The 12,941-nt window shown below is 42.9% G+C and overlaps 1 protein-coding gene across 2 annotated transcripts in view; it reads right to left on the bottom strand.

Moving 5' to 3' along the window:
• The window catches only part of snx7 (sorting nexin 7), a 99,062-nt gene that overhangs the window by 63,059 nt on the left and 23,062 nt on the right, over positions 1 to 12,941 (bottom strand). For both annotated transcript variants that reach the window (XM_068036865.1, XM_068036864.1), the window contains exon 2: positions 5,524 to 5,706. In XM_068036865.1, the coding sequence (XP_067892966.1) occupies positions 5,524 to 5,706 (183 nt within the window). The remainder of the gene's footprint in view (positions 1 to 5,523; positions 5,707 to 12,941) is intronic.

The following is a 12,941-nucleotide window of genomic DNA, read 5'->3' as shown; positions in this document are numbered from 1 at the left end:
AAAACCCATGCAGACACAGGGAGAATTTACAAACGCCGCACAGGTAGTACCCAGAATCGAACCCGGGTCCCTGGAGCTGTGAGGCTGCGGTGCTAACCACTGCGCCACTTTAGATTTTTTAGATTTAGATTTAGAGATACAGCACTGAAACAGGCCCTTCGGACCACCGAGTCTGTGCCGACCATTAACCATCCATTTATACTAATCCTACACTAATCCCATATTCCTACCACATCCTCACCCATCCCTATATTCCCCTACCACCTACCTATACTAGGGGCAATTTATAATGGCCAATTTACCTATCAATCTGCAAGTCTTTTTGGCTGTGGGAGGAAACCAGAGCACCCGGAGGAAACCCACGCAGACACAGGGAGAACTTGCAAACTCCACACAGGCAGTACCCAGAATTGAACCTGGGTCGCTGGAGCTGTGAGGCTGCGGTGCTAACCACTGCGCCACTGTGCCGCTTCTACACTCTTTTCTTGAAAATACTCTCTCTTCTGGAATAGTTGTATTCAGAATAGAAGCTATCAACTATCTTGTATTAAATAACTATTTTTCATATGAACCTAGACAGTGAGCATCTGCTTACTATATAACGACAGACCAGTTACATCCAGTCAGAGTTAAAAAGCACAGAAACAGGTCATGAAAGGTGGCGGATAATTAAACAACTAATGTAAGGAGACAGAGGGACTCCACAAACACCCTGATCCTCAATGATGGTGGAGCCCAGCATGTGAGTGCAAAAGACAAGAATGAAGCATCTGTAAACATCTTCAGTCAGAGGTGCTGAGTGGATGATCCATCTCGGCCTCATCCCGAGAACCCAGTCTTTAGCCAATTTGAATCAATCTACGCGATATCAAGAAACTGATGAATGCAACGGATTCAGCAAAGGCTATAGGCCCCAACAACATCCTGGTTGTAGTACTGAAGACCTGTGCTCCAGAACAAGCCGCACCTCAAGCCAAGCTGTTCCAGTACAGCTGCAACACTGACATCTGACAAAGCCCAGGTATGCCTTGCCCACAAAAATGCAGGACAAATCCAAACCGGCCAATTACTGCCCCATTAGCTCATTCACAATCAGCAAAGTGATGGAAGGGATCGTCGGCAGTGTTATCAAGTGGCAAAATCTCACCAATAGGCTGCACACTGATGTTTTATTCCACCAAGATTACTTGGCTGCAGACTTCATTACAACCTTGGTCCAAACATGAAAAAAGCAGCTGGAAAGTGCTGTCCAAGGAGCCTTGGTGCATTGTTGCAGAGCATCTTTTAGATGGTACATACTGTTGCCACGGTGTGTCAGTGGTGGAGCGAGTGAATGTTTCTGGATGGGGTGCTAATCAAGCGGGCTGCTTTGTCCTGGATGATAGAGCTTAGAGTGTTGCTGGAGCTGCACCCATCCAGGCGAGTGGAGAGTATTCCATCACACTCCTGACTTGTGTCTTGTAGATGATGGGCAGGTTTTGGGGAGTCAGGAGGCGAGTTACTCGCTGCAGGATTCCTAGCCTCTGACCTGCGCTTGTATCCACGGTATTTATATAGCTACTCTAGTTCAGTTTCTGGTCAATGGTAACCCCTCGGATGTTGATAGTGGGGTATTCAGTGATCGTAATGCGACTGAATGTCATGGGGAGATGGTTAGATTTTCTCTTGTTGGAGATGGCATTACCTGGCACTTGCATGGCGCGATTGTTACTTGCCACTTATCAGCCCAAGCCTGGATATTGTCCAGGTCTTGCTGCATTTCTACACAGACTGCTTCAGTATCTGAGTCGTCGTGAATGGTGAACATTGTGTAATCATCAGCAAACATCCCCACTTCTGACCTTATGATTGAAGGAAGGTCATTGATGAAGTAGCTGAAGATGTTGGACCTAGGACACTACCCTGAAGAACTCCTGTGGTGATGTCCTGGTGCTGAGATGATTGACCTCCAACAACCACAACCATATTCCTTTGTATTAGGTACGACTCCAACCAGCGGAGAGTTTTCCCCGATTCCCATTGACTCGTTTTGCTAGGGTGCTTGATGCATACGTGGTCAAATGCTGCCTTGATGTCAAGGGCAGCCACTCTCTCCTCACCTCAGCTCTTTTGTCCATGTTTGAACCAAGGTTGTAATGAGGTCAGGCCTGCTGGAACCCAAACTGAGCGTCACTGAGCAGGTTATTGCTGAGCGTGCCGCTTGATAGCGCTGTCGATGACACCTTCCATCACTTTACTGATGATCGAGAGTAGGCTGATGGGACGGTAACTGACCAGGTTGGATTTGTCCTGCTTTTTGGGTACAGGATATACCTGGGCAATTGTCCACATTGCCGGGTAAATGCCAGTGCTGTAGCTGTGCTGGAACAGCTTGGCTAGGGGTGCGGCAAGTTCTGGAGTATAGGTCTTCAGTATTATTGCCGGAATGCTGTCAGGGCCCATAGCCTTTGCAGTATCCAGTGCCTTCAGTCATTTTCTGACATCACGTGGAGTGAATCGAATTGCCTGAAGACTGGCATCTGTGATGCTGGGGACTTCAGGAGGTGGCTGAGATGGATAATCCACCTGGCACTTGTGGCTGAAGATTGTTACAAATGCTTCAGCCTTACCTTTTGCATTGATGCACTGGGCTCCCCCATCATTGAGGATAGGGATATTTGTGGAGCCACCTCCTCCAGTTAGTTGTTTAATTGTCCACCACCATTCACGACTGGATGTGGCAGAATTGCAGAGCTTCGATCTGATCCATTTGGTTGTGGGAACGCTTAGCTCTGTCCCCAGACTTGTTTTATAAACTTGCTCACCTTGCCAACCAACTGTCTTATCTATCCTGCTGACAAGTATGGCGAAGTTCAATACTAAAATTCAAATTTTTTTTTTTTTTAATTTAACCAGATTGTCCAATTCAGTCTTATTGCACAAGATTCTGTAAGTAAGAATTATTGCTTCCATTGAAGATTTTCACACAAAATTCAACAAAAGTTCTAGGTTGTTCAGGAAGAGTATAAATATTCTATGCCCAGAAATTAAGATTAGGACAGAATCTCTCTTCCCTTTCTGACCCGCACAAATTTATTTAATCTTTCCGTAACAAAATCATTTAGCTAAATTAGCTGTACCTATTTGATATATGATCTACGGATGTATCCAACATAACCTCTTTCCAGTAAAACTTTCAAGGCTTGTTCTACTCCACTCTTTCTCTGCAGCTTTCAATCTATCCTTCCAATCTTCATCAATCCTTACTAAAACTTTCAGAGCTTGCCTCTGACTCAACTGTCCAGCTCGTTCACTTTCATCATGCACAAAACTAGCATCCACTTTTGTGAACATCTAAGTGGAGGTTCCCAGCAGAGATCAGGAAGCCTGCATAGTTTCCTTGTTTTGACATTTTCTGGTGGCTTTTTCAAATTTTCCTGACTTTAAGTAGCATTCTAAAAAGGATTACTGCTACCACTCTATTAATGAAGGTTCTCAATATTGGCAATTATTCAAATTTCCACTGCCTTATTCTCAAGCAAAAGCCACTCTCATTGCCCCTAGTACACTATAGTAAAAATGGCTGCTTCCAGTCTCAAATTTAATCCCACACAAGAGAACCAAAAATTCTGGCTTCTTGGCAATACTGAATTTGTTAAGAATGATGCTCTCTGCAAGTCTGACTCCTGCCACTCAGCTGAAAAATAAAACCACCAGTCTTAGTCACCTAGATGTAACATAATTTTCAACTTACAATATATTAGAGAGTTACTGCAGATGAAACCACGATGTTCTAGCACTTTTAATTAGAGCAAGCCATCATTTTAACCAAACATCAAAAATAAAAGTGATGGTAGTCATGTCATAAATTAGCTGTCCCCCATACCTAACACCATTTACTACAGAAACATTATTATTAATTTCTTCATAAATTAGACACTTCTTTCTACAATCACTCAAATGGGGTTCTGTGCTGAATATGCACTAACCATGGAAAATAGCGAACCTTATACAAAATCCTATTAGTCAAAGTGAGGTATCCCTAAAATCATTTAAAAGGATCCCCAATTATAGTATATGAATATTTAAATTGGTAAACTGAGGTTAAAATGAATGCTCTGTAACCTAAAATAATCTTACTGCCAGGCAATAAATGACATTAACTGGTTTGCAAGTGAAACATGCTAGCTCCTTCATGAACCGTCAATCAAGCTGAAATGAGACTAAAGGAGAAACTCCATTGCTCAACTTTCATGAAGACTCTTAATTGGATGCAGTCTTATGAGTTAAGTTATTATTCTGTGTCTTTTAAGATATAAAATTCAGCACCAAATCCTTTATTTACAAGTTGATTAAAAGCTGGACATTGGGGAAAGACAGACTGACCAAATTTCTCACGAACATTATCTAAATTTCTATTAATTATCAAGTAAGTAAATGCTATCAGGAAAAAAGACACCCAACTTCTATGAAACCAAAATAGGACTTTTAATTACAATATTCTGGGAAATAAGACTGCATCATATTGCAATCCAAAGTTCATTAAACATTTTCTAATATAAAAGCAAAGCTAGATATCTTAATGTTGAGCAAAAACAAATCACATACATAGCAAATTATTTATAAAGCCTCATCTGGAAAGGGTAATTTTTTGTTGGATTAAATCATATTCAAAAGGCAAGATATGTTTGCAACTGTTCAACTGTTTACATTAAACACCACCATTAATTTTCAGAATATAAGAAGTTTAGACTGCAAGACTTTTTATGATCTTGAACTGCAATTGTACATATTTTAATTACCAAAAGTTAGTCTGTTTCCTTTACTTGAAGTCAATCCATTAAAAGCACAAGTGCGCTTGATTTAGTATTAGTGTTGACTCGAGTGCTTGAGTGGTGGACAGCCAGGAAATCACAACTGGGTAAAGTGCCAATCAACTCCTCAATCTATTAAAATTATTTTTGAATGGTATTTGAAATTTCAACAGCTTTATGCAAAGATTTAGTTATCTGTAGATTTTAAACATCCAGCACCAGGTGAAGTCCCTGTTGCATCAAGTGGTCCTGTGTACCAGGGAATAACATTCAAACGTAGCAGCTCGTTATACTTGGGTGTAACAAAAGCATGTGCAATTTAAGAGTACATGGGGCAATGCTAAAAGCATGACAAAGAGCACTATCTGAACATCTTTTGCGAAAAGTACGCAACAAAACAAAAATGATAAAGGATTGAGAAATAATAAAAGGATTCAGATTTGACACATTTTCATCTAATAAATCAAAAGCATGTTAGGTCACCATGGAATATACTGAAAATACTTTGTGATGAGTTGATCACAATATTATTGATTCTGTACCTGGCAATCTGGATTCAAGCGCCAGAGGATCACAGTACATTTTGTGGTTCACTTGCCAGATATCTTCCATCACTCAAACTATGATTTACTTGTACCATTATTTTACAACAAAATGTTACTAAAATTATAGTCACTTTCTGAATTGAATACTGGAATCTCATTCATCAATAATTAGTTTTTTTTTTTACCTTTGTAGTAATCCTGTAAGTTACAAAGGTTTCAATTGCTGTGATATGATTTTCTGGGTCATCTACTTTGACAAAAAGATCTTTGCCGTTTGGTTCATCTTCCAAAGTGTGCTGATTTATCATAGAAGAAGGAGAAGTCTGCATGGAGATACTGAACGAACTGGCATCGGTGAAACTAGCATCCTATTGGAAGAAAGATCATATTAGTCCTTGTTTTTCTAAATAAAAATCCTGTTAGCATAAGCAGCATTTACAGGAAACCATACATGGAACTCAAGTATGATTTGGTCTTCAAAGTTCCTCTTCTTGAACACTCACTCAATAGATGTACCAATTTGTACTGTGTTATACTGAATAAAAGTACAATACAGAAGCTGAGTCAAGTTCTGAATTGAATTTTATGAATTGAAATTGATCACATTTTTTACTATACTTCCAATATGGCCAGTTTCATTAAAAAATTGAAGACCAATTACATTAAATTGTACTGTACCTTGTTGAATAAAAATAAAGTTATGAGGCAACACTAATGAATTTTTCTAGTTAATCAAAAGGTACAACTGGATCTCCCATGATATCGCTTGTGATGAATTGGAGAAAGTAGCACTTTATAACGAGGCCAAATTGTGCTGTAGAAGGGCATCTAACGTGCCCCTGCATCCTTCAACTCAAAATTTTTGCCCATAAAGTTCTTGGAAGTGCCAGCTGATAACAGCACAGTGAGTGAGGCAGGGCATTGGGAAATAAACAGCGAAGGACTAAAAAGGAGAATAAATTAAAGGGGAAGAAATTCAATGTCAAATCAAGAGAAGGGGATGAAAATTCAATGGGAAGGTTAGTAAACAAATTTAGAGCAGATGGGATTGGGGAGAATATACTGGCATTGATTGAGGACTGGTTAACGGACAGAAAACAGAGTAGGAATAAATGGGTCATTTTCAGGTTGGCAGGCTGTGACTACTGGGGTACCGCAAGGATCAGTGCGTGGGCATCAGCTATTCACAATCTATATCAATGATTTGGCTGTGGGGATTAAATGTAATATTTCCAAGTTTGCAGATGACACAAAACTAGGTGGAAGCGCAAGTTGTGAGAAGGATGCAAAGACGCTTCAAGGGGATGTGGAGAGGTTAAACGAGTAGGCAAAAATTCCTGGGATGGAGGGATTGACCCATGAGGAAAGATTAAATAGACTGGGCCTTTATTCTCTAAAGTTTAAAAGAATGAGAGGTGATCTCATTCAAACATACAAAATTCTTAACCGGGCTCGACAGAGTAGATGCAGGAAAGATGCTTCCCCTGGCTGGTGAGTCTAGAACTAGGGGACACAATCTCAGAATAAGGGGCAAGTCATTTAGGACTGAGATGAGGAGGAATTTCTTCACTCACCGAGGGTGGTGAATCTTTGAAATTCTCTGCCCCAGAGGGCTGTGGAGGCTGTCGTTGAGTATGTTCAAGACTGAGATCGATAGATTTCTACATATTAAAAACATTAAGTGATATAGGGATAGTGCAGGAAAATGGCATTGAAGTAGATCAGCCATTTTTAGATTAGAGATACAGCACTGAAACAGGCCCTTCGGCCCACCGAGTCTGTGCCGAACATCAACCACCCATTTATACTAATCCTACACTAATCCCATATTCCTACCAAACATCCCCACCTGTCCCTATATTTCCCTACCACCTACCTATACGAGTGACAATTTATATTGGCCAATTTACCTATCAACCTGCAAGTCTTTTGGCTTGTGGGAGGAAACCGGAACACCCGGAGAAAACCCACGCAGACACAGGGAGAACTTGCAAACTCCACACAGGCAGAACCCGGAATCGAACCCGGGTCTCTAGAGCTGTGAGGCTGCGGTGCTAACCACTGCGCCACTGTGCCGCCCTTGATCTCATTGAATGGCAGAGCGGGCCCAAAGGGCTCCTGCTCCTATTCATGTTCTTATGTTCTGAAGGTGAGATTGGGTTGTGCGGGAGAAAAGAACAAAAGGAAAAGAAAGCTTATTTTTTCAATTTGCATTTTTAAATCTTCCTGAAAAATTCAAAACCCAACTTTTAATTGTTAATTTTCAGGATCAGACATTGATTGACAGTAATTAACAATTCTTCTTCTTCTTTGGCCTCCTTGTCTCGAGAGACAATGGGTAAGCGCCTGGAGGTTTGTGAAGCAGCGCCTGGAGTGGCTATAAAGGCCAATTCTAGAGTGACAGACTCTTCCACAGGTGTAGATAAAATTGGTTGTCGGGGCTGTTACACAGTTGGCTCTCGTTGCACTTCTGTCTTTTTTCCTGCCAACTGCAAAGTCTTTTCGACTCGCCACACTTTAGCCCCAACTTTATGGCTGCCCGCCAGCTCTGGCGATCGCTGGCAACTGACTCCCACGACTTGTGATCAATGTCACAGGACTTCATGTCGTGTTTGCAGACGTCTTTAAAGCGGAGACATGGACGGCCGGTGGGTCTGATACCAGTGATGAGCTCGCTGTACAATGTGTCCTTGGGGATCCTGCCATCTTCCATGCGGCTCACATGGCCAAGCCATCTCAGGCGCTGCTGGCTCAGTAGGGTGTATATGTTGGGGATGTTGGCCGCCTCGAGGACTTCTGTGTTGGAGATACAGTCCTGCCACCTGATGCCAAGGATTCTCCGGAGGCAGCGAAGATGGAATGAATTGAGACATCGCTCTTGGTTGACATACGTTGTCCAGGCCTCGCTGCCGTAGAGCAAGATAATGAGGACACAGGCTTGATACACTCGGACTTTCGTGTTCCATGTCAGTGCGCCATTTTCCCACACTCTCTTGGCCAGTCTGGACATAGCAGTGGAAGCTTTTTCCATGCGCTTGTTGATTTCTGCATCGAGAGACAGGTTACTGGTGATAGTTGAGCATAGGTAGGTGAACTCTTGAACCACTTCCAGAGCGTGGTCACCAATATTGATGGATGGAGCATTTCTGACGTCCTGTCCCATGATGTTCGTTTTCTTGAGGCTGATGGCTAGGCCAAATTCGTTGCAGGCAGCCGCAATCCCGTCGATGAGTCTCTGCAGACACTCTTCAGTGTGAGATGTTAATGCAGCATCGTCAGCAAAGAGGAGTTCCCTGATGAGGACTTCCCGTACTTTGGTCTTTGCTCTTAGACGGGCAAGGTTGAGCAACCTGCCAGCAGATCTTGTGCAGAGGAAGATTCCTTCTTCTGAAGATTTGAACGCATGTGACAGCAGCAAGATGATGATTCCAAACAGCGTAGGTGCGAGAACACAGCCCTGTTTCACGCCACTCAGGAGAGGAAAGGGGTCTGATGAGGCGCCGCTATGCTGAATTGTGCCTTTCATATTGTAATGGAATGAGGTGATGATACTTAGTAGCTTTGGTGGACATCCGATCTTTTCTAGTAGTCTGAAGAGACCACGTCTGCTGACGAGGTGAAAGGCTTTGGTGAGATCAATGAAAGCAACGTAGAGGGGCATCTGATGTTCACGGCATTTCTCCTGTAGCTGGCGAAGGGAGAACAGCATGTCAATGGTAGATCTCTCTGCTCAAAAGCCACACTGTGCCTCACGGTAGACACGCTCAGCCAGCTTCTGGAGCCTGTTTAAAGCGACTCGAGCGAAGACTTTCCCCACTATGCTGAGCAGGGAGATTCCACGGTAGCTGTTGCTGTCACCGCGGTCACCCTTGTTCATAGAGGGCGATGATATTGGCATCGCGCATGTCCTGTGGTACTGCTCCCTCGTCCAGGCACAGGCAAAGCAGTTCGTAGAGTGCTGAAAGCACAGCAAGCTTGGCACTCGATTATTTCAGGGGTAATGCCGACCTTCCTCGGGGCTTTTCCGCTGGCTAGAGTATCAATGGCATCACTGAGTTTCGATTTTGTTGGCTGTACGTCCATCTCATCCATGACTGGCAGAGACTGGGCTGCATTGAGAGCGGTTTCAGTGGCAACATTCTCCCTGGAGTATAGTTGTAGGTAGGGCTCCACCCAGAGGTCCATTTGCTTGCATTGGTCAATGATTGTGTCCCCTGATTTAGATTTGAGGAGGGCAATCTTCTTGATGGTTGGCCCAAAAGCTCTCAATGCCATCGTACATTTCTCTGATGTTTCCAGTGTCAGAGGCCAGCTGAATATGACTGCATAGGTGTTGCCAGTAGTCATTTGCGCAGCGCCTGTTCATTGAGCAGTGCTTCTGGCTGCTTTAAGTGCTGCGGATGTTAACTCACTGGGGGCTTTCTTGTAGTTCAGCAGTGCAATGCGCTTAGCAGCTATGGCAGGTTCTAGCTCTTCAAAGTGAGATTGAAACCAGTCTACATTCCACTTCACACGTTTGCCATAGGTGGTCATTGCGGAGTCATAGATGACGTCTCTGATGTGGGCCCCACTTGGTCTCTGCATCCCCTGCAGGAGTGTTTTGAAGGGCTTTTTCAAGTGAATTTAGAAACCTATGTAACAGCTGTGCATAAGAGATTCTGATAGTGTTGACGCGCGGGCGGCCCTTCTGCTTGGAGTGATGTAGCTTCTTTGGTTTGAGTCTAACCTTGCTGCACACCAGGGAGTGGTCGGTGTCGCAGTCCGCACTGTGGAAGCTGCATGTGATTTGAACGCTGTTTAAAGAGGCTCGCCTTGTGACGATGAGGTCCAGCTGGTGCCAACGACGTGATCTTGGGTGCCTCCAAGAAACCTGGTGACAGGGTTTAGTGTGAAAGAACAAGTAGGTGATGCAGAGGTTATGATAGGTACACAACTCAAGCAGTCTCTGTCCATTCTCATTCATCCTTCCAATGCCATAGCGCCCAAGGCAGGAGGGCCATGAGTCATGATCGGCCCCAACACTGGCATTAAAATTATCACATCTCTAAAAGGGTATTTCCACTACTAATTGCTAGTCAAAATGTGTGTGGTGGGTGGGCGTTTAGGATCTGGAATGCACTGCCCGAGGGGGTCGTGGAGGTAGATTCAATTGTGGCTTTCAAATGGGTATTGGATAAGCACCCGAAGATTAAAAACAAAATTGTAGGGTTGCAGGGAGTAGGACTAGCTGAATTGCTCTTGCAGAGAGCCGGTAAGGACTTGACAGGCCAAATGGCCTCCTTCTGTGCTGTAACCATTCTATTATTCTACACTATAAATCCCATGAGCTTATTTTAAATAGCAACTGTCCCTGCTGCTTGCAGTAGAGTCAGAGAAGCCTCCTCTCACAACAGGGTTTCTCCCCCTCTTTTTCTGCACACTCACTCTTCCATCCTACTCCAACTAGTTTCCAAAGAGGATCTCAGACTCTTCCCATTGCTGTACCTCTACACTAAGATGATCTCCCTTCTTCATGCCCTTGCAACAGCATTTGCCCCTTTCTCACTGTTCTCTGAGCACAACGACGAAATAAAGTGTGTAGTTATAGTCACTTTCACATCAGTGCAATGCAGTTTTGGGAACATACGACTAAGAATGTATCAGAATAGGTTGGGGGAATGACTGAATAGATAAACACCATGAGTGGAAGAACCCCACTTGATACTGGTTTCAGCTTATATCTCAGCATAACACTGCTCCAGGAGAAGGTTTTAACAGTATATGTCTGCCTGATGAACTCAAAAGAACACTAACATATACAAAACAATATCATTTGATAGCCAGCCAAGAATCTAGAGACTTTGTATTCTGTTTTTTTCTACATAGCTCTGTATCCTACATTGTTCCTTCCTATTAAATTTCAGATCTTTACATTTATCAGCAATATTTCCCAAGTTTAATGATGCTTTGTAACCATTAAGCATAACATTTATTTCAACCTAATGATCTATATTTGTATGATTAAAAGTTACAGATAGTACACTACATTCATTTCCTTTGCAGCATTACCACAGGGCACAAAATAAGAAAAATGGACGGCACAGTGGCGCAGTGGTTAGCACCGCAGCCTCACAGCTCCAGCGACCCGGGTTCAATTCTGGGTACTGCCTGTGTGGAGTTTGCAAGTTCTCCCTGTGTCTGCGTGGGTATCCTCCGGGTGCTCTGGTTTCCTCCCACATGCCAAAGACTTGCAGGTTGATAGGTAAATTGGCCATTATAAATCGCCCCTAGTATAGGCAGGTGGTAGGGAAATATAGGGACAGGTGGGGATGTGGTGAGGATGTGGTAGGAATATGGGATTAGTGTCGGATTAGTATAAATGGGTGGTTGATGGTCGGCACAGACTTGGTGGGCCGAAGGGCCTGTTTCAGTGCTGTATCTCTAAACTGAATCTAGGAAGATTCCATGACTTTGGGGGGGGAAAAAATCCATCAATATCTTTACAAGAAAGGCTGGAAATACACAGCAGGTCTGGCAACATCTGTGTAGAGAGAAGCAGACTTAATGTTTCAGGTCAGTGGCCCTTCATCAGAACTGGCCTTCACTGACCTGAAACATTAAGTCTGCTTCTCTCTCCACAGATGCTGCCAGACCTGCTGAGTATTTCTAGTTTTTATTTCAGACTTCCAGCATCTGCAGTATTTTGCTTTTATTACATCAATATCTTTAGTTGTCTAAATGTCTTAATGCGAGTTCCAGGTCTTTTCCCCAGCCTATGTTGAATTACAGTGGAACCTGCTTAATTGCAAACTGTCAGAACTCTCAAATTATGATAAAATAGAAACTTTTAATAAAGCATGAAGCAACAAAAGTCAAAGCTGGTCTTGTGTATAACCATTATTTACCTAAATTTCATACATCTTACAAGAGTGAACACAGTATCAACATTTTATTTTTTTTAAATGCTCAGAGTTTATTCTAAACAGCAAAAAACTGTTACACTGTTTACTTTTAACATTGTAACATATTAAAAATTAAAGAAAATTTTCATCTCCTGAAATTTCTTTTATGCTGCAAAAAAAAACTGCGATTTTCTTTGGTGGTGAAGTCATCCAACCTCCACACTTTCCCCTTCCAGGGCACAAAATTGAAGTGCTTCACTATCTTTTAACAATGCATCAACACAAAATGCCGAGTACAGAATCCATTTAACTGGGGGAATTTTCAGCTCTGGCACATCTTCATTTATACCCGCTGTGGCTCTGTTTCACCAAAGACAATTTCTGTATTAGTCATCTCTCTGCAGATGTCAAGGTCATGATTAATTGAAAGTGAAAGAATGAATGCTGCCTCACTCAAGCCACTGGGAATCCTTTAATCAACCTATTCAACTTGACTACTTATTCACCAAACACCTTTGTATGCAAGGTTACGTCTCATTTTCCAGCAGCACAGGAACCCAGTTGATGCTTTGAAGCTTTCCTCAGTTTTTTTTTAATGGAGATACAGCACTGAAACAGGCCCTTCAGCCCACCGAGTCTGTGCCGACCATCAACCACCCATTTATACTAATCCTACACTAATCCCATATTTCTACCACATCCCCACCTGTCCCTATTATTTC

This window comes from Heterodontus francisci, chromosome 8 (assembly GCF_036365525.1).
Source record: "Heterodontus francisci isolate sHetFra1 chromosome 8, sHetFra1.hap1, whole genome shotgun sequence".
Lineage (NCBI taxonomy): Eukaryota > Metazoa > Chordata > Chondrichthyes > Heterodontiformes > Heterodontidae > Heterodontus > Heterodontus francisci.
Note: the sequence above shows the minus strand (reverse complement) of the source record. Positions and strands in the feature narration are given on the sequence as shown.